This window comes from Symphodus melops (assembly GCF_947650265.1).
Source record: "Symphodus melops genome assembly, chromosome: 2".
NCBI classification, from domain to species: Eukaryota; Metazoa; Chordata; class Actinopteri; order Labriformes; family Labridae; genus Symphodus; species Symphodus melops.
The window spans coordinates 9,661,884-9,687,137 of record NC_136692.1 but is presented as its reverse complement, the minus strand read 5'-3'; the positions used below and the strand labels follow the sequence as shown (position 1 = coordinate 9,687,137).

Sequence of the window (25,254 nt, the reverse complement as noted above, 5' to 3'; positions counted from 1 at the left end):
CTGTGGTCAAGGTCTCACTGATGTAAATCTTGTGAGTATCAGTCATTTTCAAGCTCAGTGTTGTTTCTTAAAAGGCTAATAATTAGACATTTAGTCATCAATTATAGGTTATTAATTAGCCACTGTTATTGAGAAAACACTTAACTTGAGCATGCACATAAAATAAAAAACACATCACTTGATTTCCAGACGTAGGAATAATTAAACTCAATAAAAAGATATTAAAACTCAATAAATCCATTCTACCATGGGTTTCCATGCTGAACTAACATGCTTTTAATAATATGCTTCATATTTTTTGGTCTGACGTTCGACTTTTGCCTGTATTTCCCCCACTTACCTGGTAAAAAGATACCATAATGACCTCTTGATGGGACATCAGCAGCGTCTACTCATTAACTTGTTGTTCTGATACTGTATGATAAATGTGTTGTTATCACGCGTTTTAAGGGACTCAAAGTTCATCCGTCCATCAAAGGGCAGATATATACCATGTCCCTCCTTGGTTGGTAATAACTTGGTGACTTTTCGGACGAGGCACAGGTTGGTGTGTCTCCAAGAAGAAAATGGATGTGGAGAAGGGTCGTCGTCACTCCAAGGGTTTAAGCACCCTTGAAAAGTGTCTTATTTTTCTCTTTGTGTCCATGACTGGCGCCTGCATCGGTCTGGTGATCGTCTACTTCACTGATAAAGCGGAGTCTTCTACACACACAGAAGGTGGGTGTGTAAAGGCAGAACACATTACATTCTATTTCTATACCCACATTTTTTGAAGGTACAGTACTTGACATACTGCAATGTTTACCCGAAGCTCAATTTAAATCTATTAACTCATCTGCTTACTTTGAAGGGCCAAGTCCTTTCAAGATTAAAAAAAAATGCCTATCTCACCTGATATCACAGCTTGACAAAAGGCAATTTAATCACAACATTATATAGCCTGATATCATCAAAAAAAAAAGAGTGATTCTGTTCAAATGTTTTATTCTGAGATGTATCAGGATATCTGTAAGTATTCACGTCTGTTTGTAGAAAAAGCCTTCAGCTCTGAGGAAATACAAAAAAGTCAAATGAGTGACAGAGAAGAAGGTCGATAAAAGATGAGAGCTTCCTGAGAGATGCTGAGAAGCATTATGTCAATCTGGACCTGCAGTCTCTCTTGATAGATGAACAATTTTACTAGAATTGATTCACTCTGTCAATGTTAATGGCTGCACAAAGTGATCCATCACAACTCAACAGGGTGGCAAATCATGAACTTCCTTGACATTTAGAAGTGTCAATTTTAAGGGTCTGAAATTATGCAACAGAAAAAAAAGAACTGATATGTCCAAAGAGTGTAGTTAAATCAGCTAAAACAAAACATATTTAACATTTAAAGGATCCACTTTGTCAGAAGTGAACTTCAGATGTGTGAAATGTCATTTAATTGACAAAATGTTAATCAATGCTTACAGTACAGAATATGTCTTACATCAACCCACAGCGTTGGTCCAGATTATAATACCTGAATAATTGTCAGACATATTTGGCCTATGATGCATTTTTAAGACTTCCTCCAAAGCTACCATTAGGCCCAAAATTACTTTAGTGAAAGAACATATACATGTAACTAATAACATTAGACCCAGCATTGGTCATTATTTCTAACAACTGCTTTCATGATAAGGTTATCTACTAAGATGATGCTCATGGATTTGACATTAGACCTGCTTAATATCAAACATTATGTGGGTGCCAGTAACTGTTACTGTACGGAGGCCGTAGTGTAGGTTCAACTTTGATCTGTAGCTTATTTCCCACATGTCTATTCCCACTCTCTCACTCCCTGATTTCCAACTATATTTAATGTCCTGTATTTCCATCAAAGGACCCAAAAGCCCCAAATTAAATAATAAAAAAAAACATTACTTGTGTTACTATGGGCGTAGTTTGTGACAGTACCAAATAATCTGTAAAATGGTGCTATTAGGACAAATTATATATCATTTAATTTAAGTACTTGGTATTTTAGCCTTGTTTTTTCTTTTGCACCAATACATCAAGACAAATTCCTCGAATACTGTAAATGTACTTGGCACTAAAAAAAACGATTCAAATTTATTTTCAAAGGCTTTCTCTGAAAACAGGCGGTCATTTGATACATTTACAGTATTGTAATTTGAGACTCCGGTTGCTATATTTATTCCCTTTTTCTTCTTCTGTCAAATATGTATGTTGAGATTTTTAATGTTTAGGCTATATTGTGTGGGCTGTCAGTACCTGAGCAGTTTTTATAATAAAGGTGGGACAACAATAAATTATCTCCGACACCATCAATTCTATTTGATCTCTTTCTCTTTTACTTTTTCCTTGAAAAACTCATTCTTTGTTCTGGAATTACGTAGGAAAACATGCTTCTTGCAGAAAGAGTGCTAAGTTTTGCTTCCCTGTTTTCTTTGGAAATTGAAGCGGGTGAATTGTTTACATGAGATGAGTGAAGTGGTTCATCAGCTGAATCAATTTGCTTTCATCATCTTCTGCACGGCATATAATATACAACAAGAAGTGAGGATTTGCACACAGTTGTAACTGTCTATATCATTTTTTCTCACATTATTTTATTACTGAGCCTTCATCGTAACAAAATGGAAAATGCAGTCAGTCTTTTTGAAGTGCATTAAAAGGATCATGCCCCCAAAATGAGTTTGAATTTTTTATATAACAGGAAAACATGATGAGTGTGTTGACAGTATTGTTCTGCCTGCTGATAAGATGTCACACAGTCATAGTTGTTAAACACAGCTGCATTACCGGCTCAACAACACAAGCTGCTGCAGCTACCAGAGAGGAAAGCATGCTGCTGCAGTAGATGATGACATACTGTATAATCAATGCTGTGGCCAAGGATTCTGCTGTTGATCTTAATTGATTTCAATGCAGCTCCTGTTGTTTTTTTGTTAATGATGCTAATTCAACCAAGTGTTTTAAAAAAATTACAATTATGTTTTTAGTTAACGGTTTATTGTGCAACATTTTAAACATTATATAGCAAATGAAGCCTAACTCAATTCTTGAGTAATGTCTATTTTTTTTATTTTTTTTTTATAAAGGATGAAGTCAAACTTCCTCTGGGTCTGTTCTGCTGAGCTCTATGTTCATACTGATGGGCCGACTCTTCTTTCAGCATGTTTATGTTTCGCTCAGATGCTCAAACCTGTTTACATGGGATTTTTTTTCCCGCAGGAGTCCCTCCCCCTCCTTCTATTAGCCTTGCCAGCATGTGTGGGATAGAGACAGAGCTGCAGACTCATGGACACTGTTTGTATAGACCCCAAGTGTGTCATTGCACAAGTATTTCAAAGTGAAGAAAATACTTTGTTTGGCCTGAAATGCTTGACAATGTAAGTGCGGCATCATCTTGGGGCTGTACATCTGAATGAAAATCCGTCCCCCAAACGGCTGTATTTGGTTGGAACCATAAGGGAGGGGTGAGAAGGAAGAGAGGTGGTGCAATGAGCTATGAGGTTTTTTTCCCCTTTTTTATGAGAGTCTGGTGCTAAAGTGCGGCATCTACTGGATTGAAGGTCATAAATTATACCTTTACAACATGGCTCTGTGAATGGCAAAGAAGGAGAGCGGTGATAAAGTGAAGAAGCAGTAAGGAGTTCATCATGTTTCGAAACAGAGTGGGGCATCCACTTTGCCAAGTCAATATGGTCATTGGGTGAATTGTTTGATGTGTAAGCCACTTTGATTGGCCAGAATAATGAATTCTTCTTTGACTATGTAAGTACAGTGAAGGCTCTATAATTAAACAACTACAGAATAACAAGCATACATCTGTTCCATACATTTCTAGGACTAGACTCAGGGTGTGGTGGTCCCCAAGAGCTCTCCGGAGAGTCAGGCACCTTCACCAGCGCTCACTATCCCAGCAGCTACGACAACGGCAGGAGCTGCACCTGGCACATCACTGTGGACCCCGATAAGGTGACAGATCAGTGGGTTCTTTCAAACCTAAACCAGTGGAATCTGTACAGTACCCTGTAAACGACTGAAATGATTATAAAAAGAATAGAAATAGCCAAAAGAGCTGCTATCATTATTATCAAGATCTCTACTGCCAGAATCTGGTGTGTATAATGAGATTGTGTGTATACTGTAAATGTGATGCATCCATTTAAATCTGAAGAATGATTTTTAAGAATGATGGATGTGATCTTATAAGACCTAACTCGCCCCTGATCTCTGCTTCAGGCCAGTGACTCAAGGTGATATGCTGCCGTCAGCACAACACACCCAAATATCTCTCTGAACTGTAGTTTTTCTGCAGCATCATGGGTAATACAAATGCAAGGTTTTAAGAAAGAGTAAGAATATGTGGAATAAAAAAAAGAAGATCTCTGGCCCTGCTTCATCTTTTATAATGGTCAAAAGATTTGTAAAACATTTATTTATCAGACATAAAAGACACAATAAACGGTAAAGTGTCGAGATTCTTCTGCTTTAACTGTTTTGTCAATGCAGCTTTCTTGCCAGTGTTTTTTCTTGGGGTCTTATGATTGACGTCATAATGCAACTGTTGGGGGAAACTGTTTTATGTGTGGCCAAGCAGTGGGGACAGCTGGGATGATTGCAGCAGTAGCTTCTTGGACAGATGGCTGCCTTGTCTCTTCTATTCTCCTCCTAGCGCATCACCCCACACCCACAGGAGAAAACTAAATCCTTGATTTTGCTTCCTCTGATAGCATGGCTGCCATACTGACTGCCCAGCCACCGCTCCTTCAACAACTACATTCCCTGTATCTCTCTTTTAACCTAAATAGAGAATCTGTGCATAGGTATATTTATGCACTGATACATTTGTACATACTCTCACACGTGCACAAACAAGAACGGTCTCTCTCTCTCTCTCTCTCTCTCTCTCTCTCTCTCTCTCTCTCTCTCTCACCTTGAGGCAGTTCTTCTCTCTTATCAACTTCTCAGATTTAAAAAAAGAAAGATGAAACACCTCTGCATGCTTCTGTTGCAGGTGATCCATCTGTGGTTCGAGGAGTTTGCTTTGGAGGACACCAAGCTCTGCACAGGAGACCTCATCACATTGACAGACTCTCTGGGGACTATTGGTAAAAAAAAAAAAAGAAATATTAAATCAGCCCCAACTTAAGAGGGACAATTAGTGGACCTTTTATTTTATTTTGTTTATTTAATAGATGTTTGGCCCTGCTCTTAGATTCAATATACTTCCAGCATTCAGTGGCAGTTTTGATGCCCTGTCCAAATCAATCCATCCATCCATTGGCAGGCTCAGCTAGTGAGCCAGACAGCTCTGCTGGTCCATTGCACACTGCTCTACTTTCAGTAACACACTCTCTTCCACTAGTTCACCATCAAGACAGCAGAGATGAAAGCAGTACACTTGGTTCGCAGACATTTTTAATCCACTGCTTTTTGTTGTCTCTTAAATATTTACAGGCAGTTATCCCCCCTGGCGAGTATAGGCCACACTTAAAAATAAAGGGTTCACATGTAGAATGAGAAAAAAAAATTCTATTAGTTCTTGGCAAAAGCACATGCTACATTAGTAATGCTTTTAATTTGTATTTAAGAAGAAATACAAATAAAAAGACTTCAAAATGTTCAAAGATTAAATAATTTCAAAACAATCTTTTTTGAGAGAGAAAGTTAAAATAGCTGCAAGGCGTAATTTTAAGTTCATTTTCTAAACATTTGTGATCATATTCTATTTTCATACTTACCTCTCTATTGCAGAGAAATGATTGTTGCAGAATGTATTGTCTATAAACATTTTCTTTGGGAATTTGCAGGTAAATACTGCGGCTACACAAAACCAAATCCAGTGGTGTCTCTTACAAACCGCCTGACGGTGTATTTTGACACCAATGACAGAAAAACAGACCGAGGATTCAAGGCTCATTACAAAGCTGTGTCTCAAAAGCTCACACCAGGTAAGACGATGACTGGAAATCCATTTCAGCCAGAAAATTGCCTTCTCTCTTGCGTTATGTTGGATATGGGTCTTTCTGTACATGACTGACCTAGAAAGTAAATGTTATAGTAATGGCTGATGGATGAGAAGAGGGGTAGGAGAAGGGTAATGAACATGGGGTGGGGGTAAGGTGGAGTGGTGTATTGTGGGTTTTGTTGAGGTATGTACATGTGGAGTTGAAGTGCCCTTCATGCCTGCTCACAGAAATAGCTGGAGCTGGTGGCTTTCTCCAAGGTGACCGAGGAGATCTGATGACCCCAAGCTTCACAGAGCAGAACTACATAAATGGAGCACTGTACCAGGTACTGACCCACACATAAACAGGGAGACACATAAAAAGCTACAATGTGACAGCTGCACTACAAGCTGGGTTTGAGCTTTGTCAAATAGTGTTATTTGGCTGTCATCGTGATTTCATCCCTGCTTTGCATTAGCTTGACAAGTCCCCACCTGTCCAAACAAAAGCAGAATAAGTGATAAATCTAGTAAAACATGTGTCAGCTCAAGGCATTAACGGTTTGAAACACATGGAGAGATGCAGAGAAAGGTTTGCTACTTCAGTGAGACTTCTCTGGACTGATTTCTGTTACAGGTCAATATTTGGTCCAAATAATTGTTTTTGTGTTTTAATTAGTTTTTTTCTACATTGCATTAGTGGAAAATCATGGTGCCTGAAGGCGAGAGGGTTCGTCTGACATTTACTTCCTTTGATCTGGTCCCTGAAGTCTGTGGGGACTTTGTTCAGGTCTACGATGGCGACAAGGCCGGATCTACTTCAATAGGTAAGCGTTGCATGTATAGCATTAACAGGTAAGATCATCACAGACTGTTTCAAAGCAGAATCTGCGGTTATGGGACATAATTAACACAATGTGAAACTCGTCAGTTGCATGTGTCACGCCTCTGTTATTGTGCGGGCACTGTAAATGTTGATCACTCTTTAATAGTGACTTTAATCTATCAAAGGTAAATTCTGTGGAGGGACGATGCCAAAGCCAGTGGAGTCCAGCAGCAACACAATGGTGGTCCGCTTCAAATCAGACAACACTCTGACTTCAAAAGGATTTAAAGCAACTTACACCAAGTCCAGCCTTCCACCTGTTATTCCCACCACCACAGCAAAACCCACAACCTTACCTACTACTCTGCCTCCAACAACTGCTGGTGAGAAATTCTCTCCAATTTTACTTTTATCCTTGCTTTCTAAACACTTATAAATAAATCAGTTGCCTGGGATTTGTTTGTTGGTTTGTCAGCGTGAAGCAAAATTTAAGTTCAGATTTTGCTGAAACTTGAAAGAGCTCTGAATGACAAATAAATATCAAATGAGATTGAGCTCACACATTCTAAGAGCTCTCTCTCTCTCTTTCTCAAATATCTGACACTATCCACTATCCTATCTTGCTTATAAAGGTCCAAAAAGCCCAAAAATAAACATAAATAAGCTTTTCCTTTTGTCCAATGAATTCTTATTGATACACTTATGATAACAGGAGGCCTTCCTGTTCATTTTTGTCCTTACTAACAAGACACCAATTAAGTAACAGCTAACACATAAGGATAAATTCTTAGGTCTCAGTGCCTGGGAGTTGGGAGTCTCCTCTTGAGGTTTATTTCTTCATCACTGTTTTGACGCTATCTGCACACAGACTTGTTGTCTCCAGTGGCCAATTAAGGTAACACATGATGAACTGTTCATGGTGTAAATTTGCATGTGTTACATCTTTTTTACTACATCCTTTTTTTTCTTGTATATTCAATGACTTTTTTACATAATGACTTTTCAATATTATAAATAAATGAAAATTGTCCATCAACTATTGTTTATCTACTGTTGGACAGGAAGTGGGAATACAACCATTCTTCAGGGCCGTAAAGGTGTGATCCAATCCTTGGGTTTCCCAAATCCATATCCTGCTCATTTGAACAGCTCCTGGAAGATAATAGTGGCCAAAGGGTTCCTGGTTAAACTGCAGATAACTGAGCTGGCCATCCCAGGAGAGACTGGACAGTGCAAGGAAGATAAACTGACCATCTCAGATAAATACACTACACTGGGTGAGCCTCTATCCATATTTTTTTTAAATGATTTTACAATTGAGCATCTGAGCAATCTGAGCATCTTGCATGTAGCCCAGATTATCTGACAAAAAAAACTTTTGAACGTTTGTTAATGTGGAGTCTAAATTGCTGCCCATGGGAAGGACATTGTTAAACATGCAGCAAACAAGCAAGAATATCTGCTTTGACTATAAATGTGTGGACTCTGACTTTGTTTATTGTGCCTTACTAAACAGCTCTCTACTGCAGTATATGTATAGCTCATATCTTTCCCCTGCTGTAAAACGGTTGATTAGGATCTTCTTTGCAGAGGGCTGGGAAAACTATAAATTACGTCTCCTTATTATTCACTTCAGTGGCTGCAGTGAGGCTGATACAGCTTTATCTGTTGCTGAGCCCTCAAGGACTAAAGCGCTGAGGTACAAGCACACGCTCTCTGTGAGACACACAAAGGGTGATGAGTGTGTAAGTGGTGCGTCCTGTTATTCCAGGGGATTGTGTTTATAGAGAGAAATGAAAAACAGTCACTACAGACACTAGAATAGCTGCTGTAGGTTTTAAAAACCCATTTCTGGTGTATTTTTGTTAGACTTCCTTTAGATAATTTTGTAGTGAGTTGTCCTTGTCTTTTTTCACTGACTGTATAACAGTGCTGTGCGCCTGTCTTTCTTCCCCTTGTTGCACATTTCAAGCTTTTTGGCATAACATAAAACCTAACATATTTAGTGTTTTCAAGAAAAGCAGGAATATTTGTTCTTTCTACCTTTCAAATGTTTCAATTTTTGGCTTGGGCTGAGAATTTGGTGACGTTATGCACAAGACTTGAACATAGATCATTGTGTTGATGTGTATATGCATACATTTGCTATTACTTGTTATGGACAGCTATGACACTAGCATTAATTGATGTAATAAAAAAAAGAGATTCGGGTTTGACTATTTTGTCAACAAAGACAAAAACATTTTGAAGATGGATAAGTACATGAAAATCAGCTTAATTTGCATAATGAATATTTCTAATTGCTTTTTTCCCCCTCGTCATCACTTTAAGGTACATTTACTTTAGAGGTTAAAATAAGTTTAGAAGCTGATTTAGCTTCAGAAAAGGCAACATCTTGCTTATGAATAGCATTACTTGTGTGTTAGTTCTGTTTGTTGATATTAGCAGTTCCTACATCTTCATTGTTCATGCACTATGGAAGAAACACTGGTAAGGCTTTGACTGACTGTTGGTGTTAAGTGGCCGATGAAGTCACACTATCAGGCAGTGTAAGTCACCTTCATTTGTCAGAGTTGTCAGCGACCCCATCCATCAACCACCAACCACACACAACACACTCAGACTCATACAAACACACAATGAATTATCCCACCAAGTGAACTGTTATCTATAAGGATGGACCATCTCCTGATTTTTTTCCCCCCATTGTCCTCCATCTTTTCCCTCTGTCTCTCTCGTCCTCAGGCACACACTGTGGCTATATCCTTCCCCCTGTGGTGGTCAGTGCCAGTGACACATTAGCCGTCACCTTCCAGTCCGACAGTCGCCTCACAGACAGAGGATTCTCTGCCAAGTGGGAGGCTGTGTATCCAGAGGATATCACAGGTGCCAAGGACACAGACACATGCACTGGAAACAACACACTCGCACACGCACAAAGGCACACACACAGGGACACAGGAAAGCAGCTCACTGGTTAATTTAGATGAACCATAAAACATCCTGCTCCTCTGCTGCATGTTTAAAAACATTGCGTATGTGTGACCTCTGTGAAAGCACAGGTCAGAGTACAGTGTGAAGCATAAAAAGGAGATAAAACTCCTTTATCTGTTTCATTATCATTATTATCAGGCAGGAACACAGCTAAAAGTACAACTCTGTCTAAAATATTAATATTTAATGGTTATAAAGAAATTGCAAATGTAGCTATTATAGAATAGACCTTTTAATTGTACCACTACGTCTTAAATGAGGGATTATTAAAGTGTGCATCTTATTTGATGAGTCCCATTTTGTTTTTGGAGAACAACCATTTGTGGCACAAATTTGCTAAAAAATATATCTTATTTAATTAAGTTACAAATACTAATTCAATGTTATTAATTATAGTACCTGAGTTAATTTGTGCTTTCCACAATTGTCATTCTAATGCAAGCACTTGCTTCAATGTTTAATTGGTTTCTTTATATTTTTCAAAACTGGATTAAGAGAGGAAAAATTAAATTAAAGTATTAATCTCAGATTTAAATGTAACATAAACTCTGTTTACATCTTAACATAATCAGAAGGCATATTGACTTAAGATTAACGCAGGAGTCTCTTTTTCAACAGGCAGGCAGCCTTATGCTGGTTTTCAATGGCTCACTCTTTATGTTTCAGAGATCCAGGGTTGTGGCTTTTCGTCCAAAGAGGACACAGGAGTTATCAAGTCCCTGAACTGGCCCATGAACTACAAGGCTAACACTGAGTGCATGTGGAATATCGCTGAACCTGTGGGGAAAAAAATCACACTGAAGTTCACCCACTTCGATCTGGAAGCCCAAGATTTCCTGACATCCAAATGTTACGATAACATAGTGGTGTACGACATCAACGGTGTGACTAATGAGCAGATACAAAAGCATGGTAAGTTTGTTTGTGTATAATTTGCTGGTCATTTGTAATTTAGGCTACATTTACCATTTATTGCCTCTGTTTTACTTTAATAACTATCACAAAATATATATTTCATTGCATTCTAGGTCCGTTCTGTGGGACCAGGCTGCCTTCTACCATCCAGACAAAAGGCAACAGGCTGGTGATCCGTTTCCACTCAGACTTGTTTACTGAGGCCAAAGGCTTCAGGGCCTACTGGACAACTGATACCAGTCTGCCTGCTCCAACAGAGCCGCCTGTTCAGCCAAACCCATGGGACGACATCAAAATAGGTGAGGTGCCATGTATATCAGGCAATACACCTGATATACATGGTTTACTATGCATTACTCTAATTTAAACTGGATTTCTGATTATTTGGGTGAGTCTTGCCTTTATTAAACTGGACAGCTCTAGAGAGACAGGAAAAGTGGGGAGAGAGTTGGGGTCAGGGTGCTTTCACCAATCATGGACCAAAAAGCGAGCGTCAAGACCAGGATTCAAACCTGCGATGAGACCGGCTAGAACTGCAGTTTTGTACATTGGGTGCTGTTTGAGAAAATTGAAAGAACCCAACAAGAAATATGATATCTTGATATCTGCAGGTTCTTCAGATTAACAGTTATGAGTATTTTACAACCTCCACAATGACCATCTTCTCAAATAGCTCCTGTTGAGCTGAGCAGAGTTCTGCACCCCTTTTTCACCCGGCTCTTTTATCCCTTGATGCACCAAATGTCCTATAAAACAAGGAGATATGGGTGTTGGTAGTTGTGAACACATCTTGAAGTGGCATAGTGCTACATTTTTCTTCCTTGCCTTCTGTCACCTGGACCTTATTCCTCCTCACCAGGCAATAAGCCCCAGGTGTTCCAGGCTCCTGCCAAGTCAATTGCTGTTATAGAGTTTTATAGATGGACCCTGCTGACTCTGAGTTATTTTCTACCGAGACTGTGACCACAGGTAGCTCAGGTACCGTGTGCTGAGCAAAGAGAGGAGATAAGACATAGAGGGTCAAAGTTTGGGTACAGAGTTACAGGCATAATTTATTTTCCACTCATCAGATCAGAACTGGATATCTATAGTATATATTTACACTGTGATGTGTTGGGATTTCACCGCAGGTGGCCTTGAAACTGTGAATTTTAAAAGTTTGAGTCAGGAATTGGACTTGTAAGATTTTTTTTGTTTGCAGCAGGAGAATGGTATTGTGTGTGCATGAAGATATACTGACTACAAGTGGATTAGTAAAAGCCTAAAACACAGGGGCATTGTCCACAGCCAGCAGTGCCAACCTTGTGTTATTGGAAAATTATTTGAAAAATACAAAAGAGAGCATCAGAGCCAGTGATTTAAAGCCAAAGACACAGGCTTATCTGTTAGCTGCAGATTTGTTCTGTATGCTCGTGCTTTGTTTATACACAAACATACCAAAAGAAACACAAATCCTTACATGCACAGTCAGCCACAAACAGGATGGATAACTATGCTGCTCTTCTATTTTTCCAGACTGGCCCAGTACATGTGGGAGACCAGCGATTCCCCCTGCTGTTATGTCACGCATTGTGAATGGAGAGCCAGCCAAGCCTCACTCCTGGCCCTGGCAAGTGTCCATGCAGGTGAGAGACTCGGCTATAGTACATGTAGACTAGAGCATTCACAGAGAGATACACTTTCCTCTTCTGTTGTTCATATTCGCCATATAAACTCAATGACTGATGGATACTGATATTCACTTTTTATAAATACAGCTTGCCTTGAAGATATAATATCTCTACTACTCTATATGCAAATGTATTAAATAAGTTATTCTTCTGTTGTGTGTTTCTTCATTTTAGGTCTGGCCTGACAGTCGACCAGAGCCCACATTCTTCCACACCTGTGGCGGTACTTTAATTCACAAGAACTGGGTCCTTACAGCAGCCCACTGCTTCATAAGGTACATGCTATGTTACATCAACATCACAATGTACACATACAGTAGCTCAAGCTTAGGGGCTCCATACAGACGTTCTGCCTCAAAAATGCCACAATTTTCAAAAAAGGTTCCTCAATAATCCTGAGAGACCACGAGTGAGCAGCTCTTGGTGTCTCTGCTTTACCTTAGGCCCTATAAGTGCATGAGCCTTGTTAGACATGGTTCAAATTTTTTGGCTAATGGTATGCAGCCCCCTGAAGAGAGAGAGAGAGAGAGAGAGAGAGAGAGAGAGATGTTGGTGCTTGATGGAGTGTGTGTGCTCTATAGTTCTTCTGCTTTAAGATAGGAGGTATAAACATGATGAGCAGCAGACGTACAATAGACTGAACATCGCACATTTAATCTTATTTTGTTTGAAGTATACATGCCCCAGTGCAGACATTACTCTGTCAGCTTCATAGTGCAGTATGATTACGATGTAACTCGATGTGTTTCGTAAACTGTGAGGTTTTTATTATAGGCTGTTCTGCTGACTTTCCAGATACGCTGATGAGCTGCAGCGTTGGCGCATGTGCCTGGGCAAACACAACCTGACCTACACAGAGCCGAGTGAACACTGCTTCGACGTAACTGGCATCTATCGCCACGAGGGCTTCAAGTACCCCACTGTGCCCACAGTGGAGTTTGACATTGCTCTTGTAAGACTGGACGGAGATGTGACATCCAGTGATGAGATCTCGTATGCTTGCCTGCCCTCAGAAGAAGAGGTCCTACCAGGGGGCAAGAAGTGCTACGCCACCGGCTGGGGAGATGAGACCGGTACTGCATAGCTGCTCAAACACTTAATTAAACTATAATCATTCTTTAACACATTTGAACTACATTACACTGATGCCTTGATTCACTAATATTTTGTGTCCCCTGCATGCGCTTTTAATGCATCCTTGCAGAGCTTGCATGCCCTCTGCTGGACTAAATGTAAAACTACTTCCTTTCTTTATGCTTCTAAGTGGAACAAGTTAAAGGTATTGTAAAAATCCTTTTCCAGGTGATTCGATGAATGCTAAAGTGGCAGAGGCCCTGAACCAGGTTGCCCTCCCTGTAGTGCCCTATGACACTTGCAAAAGGATGGACTATTGGTGGTTTCAGGTCAAGACCTCCATGATCTGCTGCGGTTATACCCTGCCTGATGAGCTCCAGTCTGTTTGTCAGGTAAATATAAAGCCCCTAAGAGCTCACAAGTATTACATCAATATTTTCACAGCAGTTTGATCATCAACAACAAGATATCATATATGTAACTTTATATGCATGGTGTTTGACATCATGATACCAAAGTAGTTTTTTTGTGACAGGGAGATTCTGGTGGTCCTTTAGTGTGCCAGGATACAGCCGGTGGTCCTTGGGAAGTTCATGGTATAACCAGCTTTGGCCCCATTGGATGTATCATGAATAAGAAGCCTTCTGTGTTCACCCGCTCCTCTGCATACATCCCCTGGATCCAAAATGTCATCCGCAGGGACATGTACAACGAGCACAGTATGAATCCATCTGGTCTTCACTGACCTAATTTGGGGGGAAAAAAACGTGAAATATAGTACAAAGTCAGGATTTTTTGCTGCTTTTCACCTTCTGTCCTCCCTGTGTAGCATCTGGCTGTGGAGGGCCAAAGGACCTAACAGGCACAGAAGGCACAGTGTCCTCGATGGGTTACCCAGGCAGCTACAGCAATAAAGCAAGCTGCCAGTGGAACATCCAGGTGCCTGACGGCAAACTGGTCCACCTACATTTCCAAACTTTCTCCCTGGAGGAGAGCCAGATGTGCCTGAATGACAAAGTCATCCTCACTGACAAAGCAGGAAATTTAGGTATGGTAATATCTTCCTTCTGGGACTGTTTCCCTTCAACTGGAAATTAATTTGCATCGACATTCATTGAATCAATGAATGACAAGATCAAATAAGGGAAGAAATCAACAAAATATATATATTATATATAATATATATTATATATAATATTTTTCTTCATGTTGAGGGTGCCTAGTGGTTACATCGCACTCCCAATGTACAGAAGCTATTGTCCTCGAAGCACCCTCTGACCTCTGGCACAAGTCATCTCCCAGTCTCTCACCCCACAATCCTAATCTATCCACTGTTGTCTATAGTTAAAGAAAACCAAACAGACAATCTTTAAAAAAAAGGAGAAAAACTGATTGGGGCTCTACTTAGGTCTTGCCGTGCTTTCATATAAATACAAATATCATATATCATAAAATTCTTATATATCAAACCAAAGAATCATCTATGTTTATGTACAGTAGTAATGATTTAATCTATCATAATTAATTTATTGTTAATTAATTTACATTATATTTCAGTCTGAACCAAAGTGGTGGACTGACTGAACAACATTGCCATCCAACTGTGAGGCAGATAGGGATTTTAAAAAATGATTTCTGTCTCAACTGTCTTTTGGGTTATACTAGCATTTCAAAATCTGATCTAAAATATAAGTGGAACAATTTATTGGGTGTGACAGAAAGGAGCAAAAACTGTGATTTGAGTTTAGAATCTACATGGAAGACAAATTGGAGCATATCTCTTCAACCTAAAGCTCCAAACTGAAATTTTGCAACAAGAAAAAAAATTAAAATGTATGATTACATAAATTAATTACGCAATTAGAATCTGAAGCTTTGCCTGCAAGGAGTTTTTTTTTCAGTTTATTATTAAGTAGTTGACCTATAAAATATGTTGACAGGTGTAGCTGAACCTATGGCTATGTCGTATGCTATTTCTTATGCCTCAACCTTAACATACATATTTTGTGAACACATTTTAGAAAACAGAGAAGAAGAATGATTCAGAAACTTAGTAAAAATACAAAAAGAGAGGTCAACTGATTTTTCTGCCATGATCATTTCTCTTTCAGGCAGACACTGCAGTCATTTGCCTCCTAAAGACCTGGTGAGTGATGGAAACGCACTTCACATCAGCTTCTCTTCAAATGACAAAGTGGTGGACACAGGCTTCACTGCCAGCTGGAAGGCAGTGAACCCATCAGAGGGTGAGAAGGGCGAAAATGTACCTGACAAGATGTTATATCCTCAAGGCTAAACTAATGTAGCTTATTGTCTGTTTTTTTTCCCCCTTTACTCTTTCTCTTCCACATCAACAACACAAATACAAACACACAAAGCTCCATGTGGTGGAAGCTTCAGCAGTAATCAGGGAGTAATCATCTCTCCATACTGGCCCCAGGACTACCAATCAGATTCTGTGTGCACATGGCGTATCAATGTACCTTCGGCAAAAAGCATCCATGTAGCCTTCACTCACTTCGAGGTACAGGCTGTGAACACATTGGGAAGCTGTGTGGACTATGTGGAGATCTTTAATGGACAAAGCATGGCATCCCTTGGTTGGTTTTTTTTACTAAAATTCGCTAGTGTTTATTTTCTGTTTTTTTAGGTATTTACTGAGAAACTCCCTCCTCTTATTTCTTCTGCAGGTCGATTCTGTGGCTTCGCCCCTCCACCCACCATCACCGTCCCTGGCGGCACAGTTGTCATTCGCTTCCTCAGTGACAAAAACAATCAACAGGCAGGTTTTCGAGGTTACTGGACAACTGACTCCAGTGTTATCCCAACACTACCTCCTTCACCTCCAAACCCCTGGGACAACATAACTATCGGTGAGTGAAGGATTTTTTGACTCATATGGGTTGCGTTTTGTGATCTCATATATGGAGGTCTGTAATTCAAAATTATAGGCAAAGAAAATTCTCACAAAATGGAATAAACTGTGACGGGATCTGAAACTACATCATCAGAGCTCTGCATTACAATTTTCCTATACTGTACCTTTTTGAATCCAGGTTGTTAAAGATTATTAACTAATAAAAAGCTTACTATAAATAATTATATCATGTTCTTTTTCCAGATTGGCCAGTCAATTGTGGAAGACCAGAAGTTAAGCCAAATACAGGCGCCATGAGGGTGGTTAATGGGGAAGAGGCGATCCCCCATTCCTGGCCCTGGCAGGTCTCCATGCAGGTAAAGTCAACCTGTGTTTACTATGAATGGAATAACAGTGATTGAAAGCAGCTTTCATTTGTTCAATTATTTATCTCTTCTCTAAGGCGTCACCAATGTCTCCTATACCTTACATGCATGGCTGTGGAGGTTCATTGATTCATGAGGAATGGATCCTAACAGCTGCTCACTGTTTCATGTTGTAAGTTACCTCAAGTTAATTATCTCGGTTACCTGTTTGCAACATAAGGGCAACGAGTAATAAGCTTCTAATTTTTGCCATCACAATTCCTGTTTTCCAGCCCACTCAATAATCCCTCCTACTGGCGAATGTGTTTGGGGAAGCACCACATGAACTCCTCCATGGACGTTCCCTCAGCAGAAGAATGCTACATGGTCGACGGTATCATCCGCCACGAGGGCTTCGTCTACGAGCAGGATAAAACAGACATCACCAATGATGTAGCCCTGGTGCATTTGTCCACACCTGTCAATATGACAAGGGAGATCAGCCCCATCTGTCTGCCGAAACCTGGGGCTGTGATGCCCTCTGGAACACCCTGCTTTGTCACTGGCTGGGGAGATGAGAAAGGTTCAATTCATTTCAATTTCAGCTGTTCTATTGTCTTTTCTGTTACTGATCAGTTAGGAATCTGTTCAATGTTATTTGTCATATTTCCAAAATTCATACAAACTTCAACCTGAAACACAGCAGTTTGACTTTGACTTTTTTTGTGTCTGTGCTTACCGTCACATTCCTTTGCTTTAATTTCTTTCCTACAGGTAACCTGTTCCCAAAAGTGTCTGAGAAGCTGAATCAGGCGGCCCTTCCTATTGTTGACTTCCAGACCTGCAGTAAGCCTGCATACTGGTGGGACACCCTCAGGCCCTCCATGATCTGTGCCGGCTATGAGTCCCCAGATGAGCTCAAGTCAGCCTGTCAGGTAAAAGACAATTAATGAATAATCAAAAATAAAACTTAGTGTTTAATAGGACACATTGGATTGTTTGAAGATGGTATTTGGTTTCTGTAGCTATTATAGTTCTTCAGTCATTAAACTAGTGTTTAATTGCCTGTCCTGATTGGCCTGAGTTTTATATAACACCATGAAAACCTTTTTTGTTTGTGATCAGTCAGCCTTGATTATGAAATGACTGCCTGCTTTCAGCCATAATTGGGCACAAGAACACTGGAACATTATTTGTTAGCTACAATGAGAAAGAATGCATCAAAAGACATGGGAAGACACTTTGGAAAAGAACTTAAGGCCACGTCAAACCACACTTAAAATATACAACACTGACATTTACCATCCTGAAGAAATACACACATTTTGATAGAGTGTGACTATCACAATGTTTAAGAGATGATTTATAGAGGCTGTCAAAAATCAAGACTTCACAAATGCATCTTTCTCTCCTGACATGGTAAATCTTTATGTCCTTCTCTTGCTTATCACAGGGCGACTCTGGCGGTCCTTTCGCCTGTGCGGCAGCAGGAGCTAACCCGACCTGGGAGGTGCACGGCATCGTCAGTTTTGGACCTCAGGGCTGCATCAAAGACAAGAAGCCCTCAGTATTCACCCGTGTGTCTGCCTTCAATGACTGGATCTATGACAACATGAAGAAGTTTATTTATGAAAGTGGCAAAACTCACTAGTGGTCATATTTTAAAAATAAAGATTTTGTGTTCATTGCTTCTATTTGTTTCTGTGTTCTGCTGCTAAAGACCAAGACACGTGGGTTTCTATTCAGGGTTCGCTGTTGAAATGTCTAATTGAAGCACTAAAATCATAAAAAATATTAGGTGAGTTAATGGCACCAGATATAAACTTGATACCTAAGATGTTTTTCATTTTCACAGTTTTAGAGTTACAGAAGCATTGCAGGAACATTTAAAAGAAATTAAGAAAATGAGACAACAAACAAGGAATGCAAACGCTTGATGTTTCAATGAACACTACGGAAAGAATAATAGTATAAACTTGAAATGTACCATAAAACGCTTTTCCAGAACTTTCCTTTTATTCAGGAGTTTAAATTCACTTTTTTGGTAATTATGGGATTTGATTAAATTATGAAAAAAGCTGGCAGTTAAAATATAATTTCAATAACACAGGCAGTATAATAATGTCCTTTCAGATATATATGAAACATAGCTCAGAATCATCCAAGTGAATAATGTATGGCAAGCACTATGTACTGATTCCCATTTCCTTTTTGTTATGATGTAGCAGTAACAACATGGTTTTATTACTCCTAAAGCCAACCCCCCAATCCCTGGTGCTTAAAAACTCCCTCCTCCTTTCTTTCCTCACTTGCAGGCAGACGAATACAGCAGGCAGATTTAAAGTTTGGGGTTTTAACCCTTTAATCACATGACCAGGCCCCTCAGCCAATGGGAGAGTTCGGCTCAGATTTCAGCCCAGGAGAAGAGAGGGGAATAGAGAGGGAGGAAGAGAAACAGGCAAGCACTAATCTGTGGCTCATGGTGTGAGCAGGATACAGGCTGCCAGCACAGACAGCACTTCTTTCAACTCTCTCCTGACATGGACTATTTGTGATTTGTTTAATGGAGAGTGCTTGAATGGCACTTTTTAAGATGAAAAGGATTCCCACCACTGGGAAAAGTTCAAGAGTTTGTCCTGGAAAAGTTTGAGGAAGAGGAGGGAGGATAGCAACAGTTTTTGCTCTCATCTCTGCCTCAGCAGGCGTTTCTTCTTCTGTGGAAGAATGGGGGCAGGAGCTCTGACCATCTGTGTGAGTAGAAGCTACAAAGGCTGAGTTGGCACAACGATTTTCTTTTCAACCTGTGATTAAGAACTAAAGAATGCATAGTGAGACTGTGCTATTCAGTGTTATGTCCACAGCTTTTTGAAATGTATGGGTTTATGTATAGTGTTCTGCTAAACACAAGCGGCTTTCTTAAAATTCCCAGAAGGGGCAATGACAAAACCAAGATTCCCCTCAATGATTTAAACTTTACTCACTAAATAAGTGACTACCGGCATCAGGATGAAAACTTTTGCTTTCAGCCTAAACAGAGACAGCAGATTCCTTTTTTAGGCAGCCCTATGTTAAGTCTGCTTCCTTATAAGTCAGTATTACTGTACATGAAGAGAAAGGGGAGTTAGCTTCATGTTTCCTGCCCACGACTGTCATATTTTCTGCAGTGATTTACCACCTCTATGAGGTCATTTTCCACTAAACCTTCGTAATGAAAAGAGTGTCTTTGAGGGAACTAAATTACTTAAACACTCAAGATTGTGTGGACTTTTCAAACTGCATGTCTCGGAAAGTAGTTTCCCTGTCTTGAACAGCTGCTGCTTCCAGGCCTGTGGTGCTTTTGCTCCCATGGCCACCCACACAGGGACAGAGACAGGGGGAGGGAGAGGGGAGGAGGGCAGGGAGCAAAGGGACACATGCTTGGGCTTGCTATCCTCTTTATGAGACGGGTCGAAAGATACAGGAAGATGGCCTGTTTTGGGTTTTTCTTTGTGACCCATTTTGTTTTACAACAGTATCCCAAGCTCACTCTTGAATGTAATGTTCTTCTAAAGAGAAGTAAAAAGGCAGCCATTAGCTGCCAGAGTCTCTCAATTGTCATTGACAAAAGCTTTCTTTGTCACTGTTAGAAGGTGGAGTGTGAAAATGTTCTAAAGTCGAGAGGTGAGGAAGGGGTGAGGACTATTATGCTAATCTCAGCAGATTGTCTCCATAAACAATGGAGGCAAATGGGAACCATTCGGAAGTGTTTTCCTTTATTATTGACTGCATGGCTTTGGATGTCAAGGTTCCCCTTCACAAAAAGGGAGAAGTGCAGTGTATTTATATTCTAGTTGTGTTTTTATGTATGGAATCGAACCTATCATCAACTGTGTTCAACACCTACATTACTGTTTTTCTTTGGTGTTCAGCAGGGCACACAGTTTGTGAATGGTTTCTTTTACATATTCTCTCTGTTGTAATTAAAATCTTTTCAGAATGTGACTCTTTATATGAAGTTTTCTGAAGAATAATAACCAAATAGTGGACAACAGTAGCATCCTCAATGGATTGTTTACATTTACTGTTGTTTTTTTTGATTGTTTAAGAGCCTTGTGGTTTCAATTGTCCCAACCTGAGAGGGATTTCTGTTTGTGCACATTGTTCTTACTTTGGGTTGAGGATGCTCACTGGGTAGTTGGCCTAGGATGATTAAGATATTGCAGTTTATTTATCACGAGAGAAATTTAGTAGAGGGATTCCACAGTGATATAAATTATTCCTAAATGTTATTTGCTTTATTTATTAATTTGTTATTTCTATAAGAACAAACATTTTGTTCTTGTAAAATGTGCCTTTTGTTTTTAGTGAGGATCTTTATTCAAATCTGTTGATCATATTTTCGAGGTTCTTTGGGGTTTTTTGGTTATTAATTGGATGAGAAAATGAAAATCATGTATTTACTTTGGACATATTTTTAAGTTTTTGTAAACTGCATTGCTAATCAGAACGTGAGTGTGTGTTTGTTTTGGATAGTAAAGGCAGATTTAGGGGACATCTGTTCAGTAATGCCTATCACAGTCAGACCTACAGTAGCTCAGAACAGCTTAACAACCTGCATGAGTAGGAGTACTACTGGAGACAGTTTGTAACATGTTGCTCTAATAACTCCACTGTGACCATACTGACAGTATTGTAGACTGTTAAACTTCTCATTATTCTTTTTTAATTTTGGCCTGTTATCAATGTTTTGCATCATTTATCAAGACATCAAAAGTTGATGTATGGACCTTAAGGTTATATTACTCATTTCTAAAAAAGAAAATCCCCACCAAGAACATGTTCTCATACATGAACATCTAATTAACCACATTAACATGCACTCTGTAATCATTTTAAAGCAACAATCCAAGCATGAAGCAGTCAGAGTCAAACTTTAGATGTACTAAATTACCAAAGGAAGTCATACTTTTAATGAACCTGTCAGAAATGGGGGGATGACATGGACAGTAACACTTTGTCTGTACAAGGGCCTCTAAAGCGTTTCTTATTTACACTACCAAAGCATCTGCCAGGGGTAAAGCTTTTGCCTCCTTAACCCTCTCTGTACCATCTGTGATGGGGGCATTAATCAGCTGACCTGTGGCACGTCTGTATTCATTCTGTCTACTACAATTGACTACATAGGAAATAACCTCAGTGTCACCTCCTCTTTAGCACCCCCTTTAGCCTTCCCAGTATAGATAACCTTTTGTGTCAATGTGAACCTCACTGTAGGTAAATGATAGCCTTGGGCTTTCACGTCAGTGCGTGGGTCACTTCACTCGTCTTAAGTGGTGAACTCTGGAATTATACAGTAACTATATAGTCACATGATGTAGACGTAGCCATGACGACTAGATAAAAACATGTAAAGTCCATAAAGTATGTCTCTCCTCACTGAGTGTCTGAATCCTGCTCATGGTTTGTGTTTCTTTGCTTGTTCTGCTCATGTAATGCCTACACAAAACAAAAAGGCATCATGCTATAATTAAATGATAAAATAATATAATCAAATGAATCGGCAATCTTCCCTTTTCTGTATTATGTTGGCTTACTGAAGTGAGATTTCTGTGTACACACAGTGTTTACACTCAGAGAAGGACAGTTGGAGTGTGTGCGTGTGGTACAGTCTGTGTACCAGAGATAGAGACAGCATGTGGCACTGTTTGCTTAGAAAACGTATCAGATAAGAAATCCTGAACAGTTGGTGAATTCAATCACTAAATAAATACTTGGGTTTATCCAAGGCGGATAATGGATTCAGAGTGGCAGTTCAAGACAGGAGAGATGAAACCGAGTGGAGTGCGATAAGCAGCTGAAGTTGTAGAAGATGTTCTCTGTTTCTGAGCTGCAGTCAGCCGAGCTGTTTCTGTTGTTCTTCTGGCATCAAGTCTTATTTCTTACATATTGTTGGTTCTTAAAAAACTTAATCTTTTATCTTTGATTTCTTGTTTTAAGTTTCTTTTATGTTGCAACAACACTACAAAAGAAACCGTAAAAGCAGGATTTTTTTTTATTTAACTCAGATTTCTTTCTTTTTTTTTACGAGATGATTATTTTAGTAGCTGGTTGCCTTTATTTTATAAGAAAGCTATAGTGAGACAGGCAGGAAATGTGAGGAGAGAGAGTGGGGTATGGCATGCACCAAATAGCGACAGGTCCGAAAGTTGAACCTGTGAGTAGTGCAACAAGGACTTAAGCTTCTGTACATGGAGCACCTGCTCTTTCAACTGAGCTAAACCAAAAAGCCACTCTTTGGATGCTTCACTCTGAGTTCTTAAATTAACTACATGCAGACCTTTGTTTGCTCAAAAAGCCCCCCAGTAAAAATATTATATTTATATTTATATCCACATTTAGAACCTTAAACTTCAAATTTTGCCAGCGTTTGGCAAATTCTAAACACAACCTATTATTTTCTTTAAATCCTAGATGTCAACTAAACATGCAAATGTTCTGTCTATTTTTGCAGTTGTGTCACCCTGGCACTGCAGTAAACCAAAGGTGTTGCATGGTAACTTGAGTTTTGTCGTAGCAACACATCTATGTCCAGGACTCCACTTGCTCTCAGCACACTCAGGCTATGGTTTCTGGAGATGCGCATTTATGGATTCACTACTGTCACCACCACATGTACCTTTTAGTCTGTGGAGCAGAGAGAGCCTCCCTCTTCTAGGACAGGTGTCTCCGTGGTGGCTTACCAGATGCCGGCTGACAGTTACTCACTGTTCTTCTCCCTGCAGCACAATAAGACAGCTGTGCTGGTTAAAGAAGACATGAAGAAGATGGTCCATATACCCTTACTACGCCCAAGGACAGTGGCAGCCAAGCATACCAAGCTGTTTGGAGTGACCTTGTCTGAGCTGCAAGAGAAGGGCTTGATGGAGGACAATGTGCCCCTGGTGCTGCGGAAGATGGTGGAGTATCTTCGCAAGCACGGTAAGGAAAAACACAAAACTATATAAGGCCTTTTTTTTTAAATCCAAATCATACATATTCACACAATACAGTGGGAGTAATTAAGGGATCAAACCTCAACCTTCCAGTTTGTGTTTGTTTGTTTGTTTATTATGGATCCTTATTAGCTTATTAGCGAGAAGCTATTCTACCTGAGGTCCGCAGCCTTTCACAGTGACAATACATTTCACAAACTAATATTCCTTTCACACTATGCAAAACACTCCTCAACATATTTTATATTGACAATAACTACAGAAAGTCTTACATAAATGAAAAAACCCCCAAAAAGAAACAATGACAAAGGCTCCATAAGATTTTTTAGTATCTAAAAGATAAACAATGGTTACATAAAAAGGGCCTATAGTCCTATCAGTACTGACTTGAGAGTTGAGTTGGTTGTTCAGTCGACTCTCGAATTGAGCTACAGCTTATTATTATATAATAATTATTATATAATTTATTATATTATTACAAGCTTATTGTCTATGGACATTGACAAGTCCATTGAGACAAGATCAATACGTTTGGATTGTACCAGCATTTCAGGACAATTCCCAATCACTTTGCTATTTATTGAGCTGATGTGATAAAGGGATCCTTTGACTGTTTTGTACTTTTCTGCTTCTATCATAAATACTTCCATTATAAAGTGGTCTAGTAAAATAAAAATAGAGATTTTTGTAATGCTTTAATCTTTAGACATAATGCACTGCTCACATTTCTCTTTATAGAAACAACTATTCTGTGGGTGTGAATTGCAAATTTTATTTTTACACATAAAAGGAACATCTACATTGTAAGTATATAAAGAAAACTATTTTGACATGATAGACTTCTCTAATTTCCTAACACATGAAGAAAAAAATATGAGTGTGAAGATAGAGACAAATAGATATCATTGTTTATGTCTACTTTATAATAAGAAAAAAAAAATTATTGCAGTACAGGAGTCATTTTAATCTACAGTCTATGCTCCAATCACTGATGACCACAATGACGTCAACAAAGATCAATACCGACGTGTTTCTCAGTACGACAATAGAGCTTAAACTTTAACGGAGGCCTACACTGAAATAGTTCTTGATAATATTGACCTTTTTTTTTTATCAGTGTGTAATTCTACAGTTTGACCAATAGATGTCAGTACAAGATAACTTCAGCGTGACTCTTGTCACAGGCTACAGGTCTCTGTCAGAGCTCTGATACAGAAATGCAGACCAGACAGAGACAAGAGCTGTATATCATTAGTACGTTTTCTTTGTAACACTGAATGGTTTTCAATTTAAATTCATGGTGACTGCTTACCGTCTCTACTTTTCAGGCTATAAGAACTATCGGTATTTATTCGGCAGAAAGTAGTTACAAATGAGTGCTCAAATAAGCCAAAGGTCCCCAGACCATCAAAACATGATATTTAAATTATTATTTTTACATTTAACAGGTAAAACGTTGGTAAATTCTACCCCTGGTTTTCACATGACAAGAGTAAAGTGGTGAAAGGGACATTTTATGAACGCATTGTAGAACATATTAGTTTGATTTATTATTATAGAATATACATTATTATTAATTGTAATTAATTACTAATGTTTATTAGTTCATTGCCAACATTGATAGTATGATAGATT

The 25,254-nt window shown here is 39.3% G+C and overlaps 3 protein-coding genes and 1 long non-coding RNA gene across 6 annotated transcripts in view; 3 read left to right on the top strand and 1 right to left on the bottom strand.

Moving 5' to 3' along the window:
• Positions 1 to 497: 497 nt before the first annotated feature.
• LOC306820023 (procollagen C-endopeptidase enhancer 2-like) lies at positions 498 to 9,754 on the top strand (the record flags this gene model as incomplete). The annotated part of the gene is made up of 9 exons (XM_079337665.1): positions 498 to 717; positions 3,842 to 3,972; positions 5,015 to 5,108; positions 5,811 to 5,951; positions 6,197 to 6,294; positions 6,648 to 6,774; positions 6,959 to 7,156; positions 7,835 to 8,050; positions 9,519 to 9,754. The coding sequence occupies exons 1-9, from the start codon at positions 567 to 569 to the stop codon at positions 9,752 to 9,754; spliced, it is 1,392 nt and encodes a 463-aa protein (XP_079193791.1). The 5' UTR covers positions 498 to 566.
• On the top strand, positions 9,542 to 18,336 carry LOC306819443 (ovochymase-2). The gene is made up of 17 exons (XM_079336889.1): positions 9,542 to 9,659; positions 10,434 to 10,679; positions 10,796 to 10,981; positions 12,198 to 12,307; positions 12,527 to 12,627; positions 13,148 to 13,425; positions 13,655 to 13,818; positions 13,962 to 14,145; positions 14,256 to 14,474; positions 15,538 to 15,672; positions 15,805 to 16,026; positions 16,117 to 16,299; positions 16,548 to 16,660; positions 16,747 to 16,841; positions 16,942 to 17,231; positions 17,423 to 17,583; positions 18,102 to 18,336. The coding sequence occupies exons 2-17, from the start codon at positions 10,499 to 10,501 to the stop codon at positions 18,297 to 18,299; spliced, it is 2,820 nt and encodes a 939-aa protein (XP_079193015.1). The 5' UTR covers positions 9,542 to 9,659; positions 10,434 to 10,498; the 3' UTR covers positions 18,300 to 18,336.
• On the bottom strand, positions 18,178 to 25,205 carry LOC306819558. The gene is made up of 3 exons (XR_013778575.1): positions 24,932 to 25,205; positions 23,304 to 23,403; positions 18,178 to 18,250 (listed from the first exon to the last, which is right to left on the bottom strand). It is a non-coding gene; the product is annotated as an uncharacterized lncRNA (long non-coding RNA).
• The window catches only part of fam13a (family with sequence similarity 13 member A), a gene marked incomplete at its 5' end in the record, with an annotated part of 50,825 nt that continues 44,672 nt past the window's right edge, over positions 19,102 to 25,254 (top strand). For 2 of the 3 annotated variants that reach the window (XM_079336883.1, XM_079336881.1), the window contains one exon: positions 23,371 to 23,605. In XM_079336883.1, coding sequence (XP_079193009.1) covers positions 23,371 to 23,605 — 235 coding nt within the window. Of the gene's footprint in view, positions 19,400 to 23,370; positions 23,606 to 25,254 lie in introns of those variants that run through there. The other variant, XM_079336882.1, reaches the window with a different exon arrangement.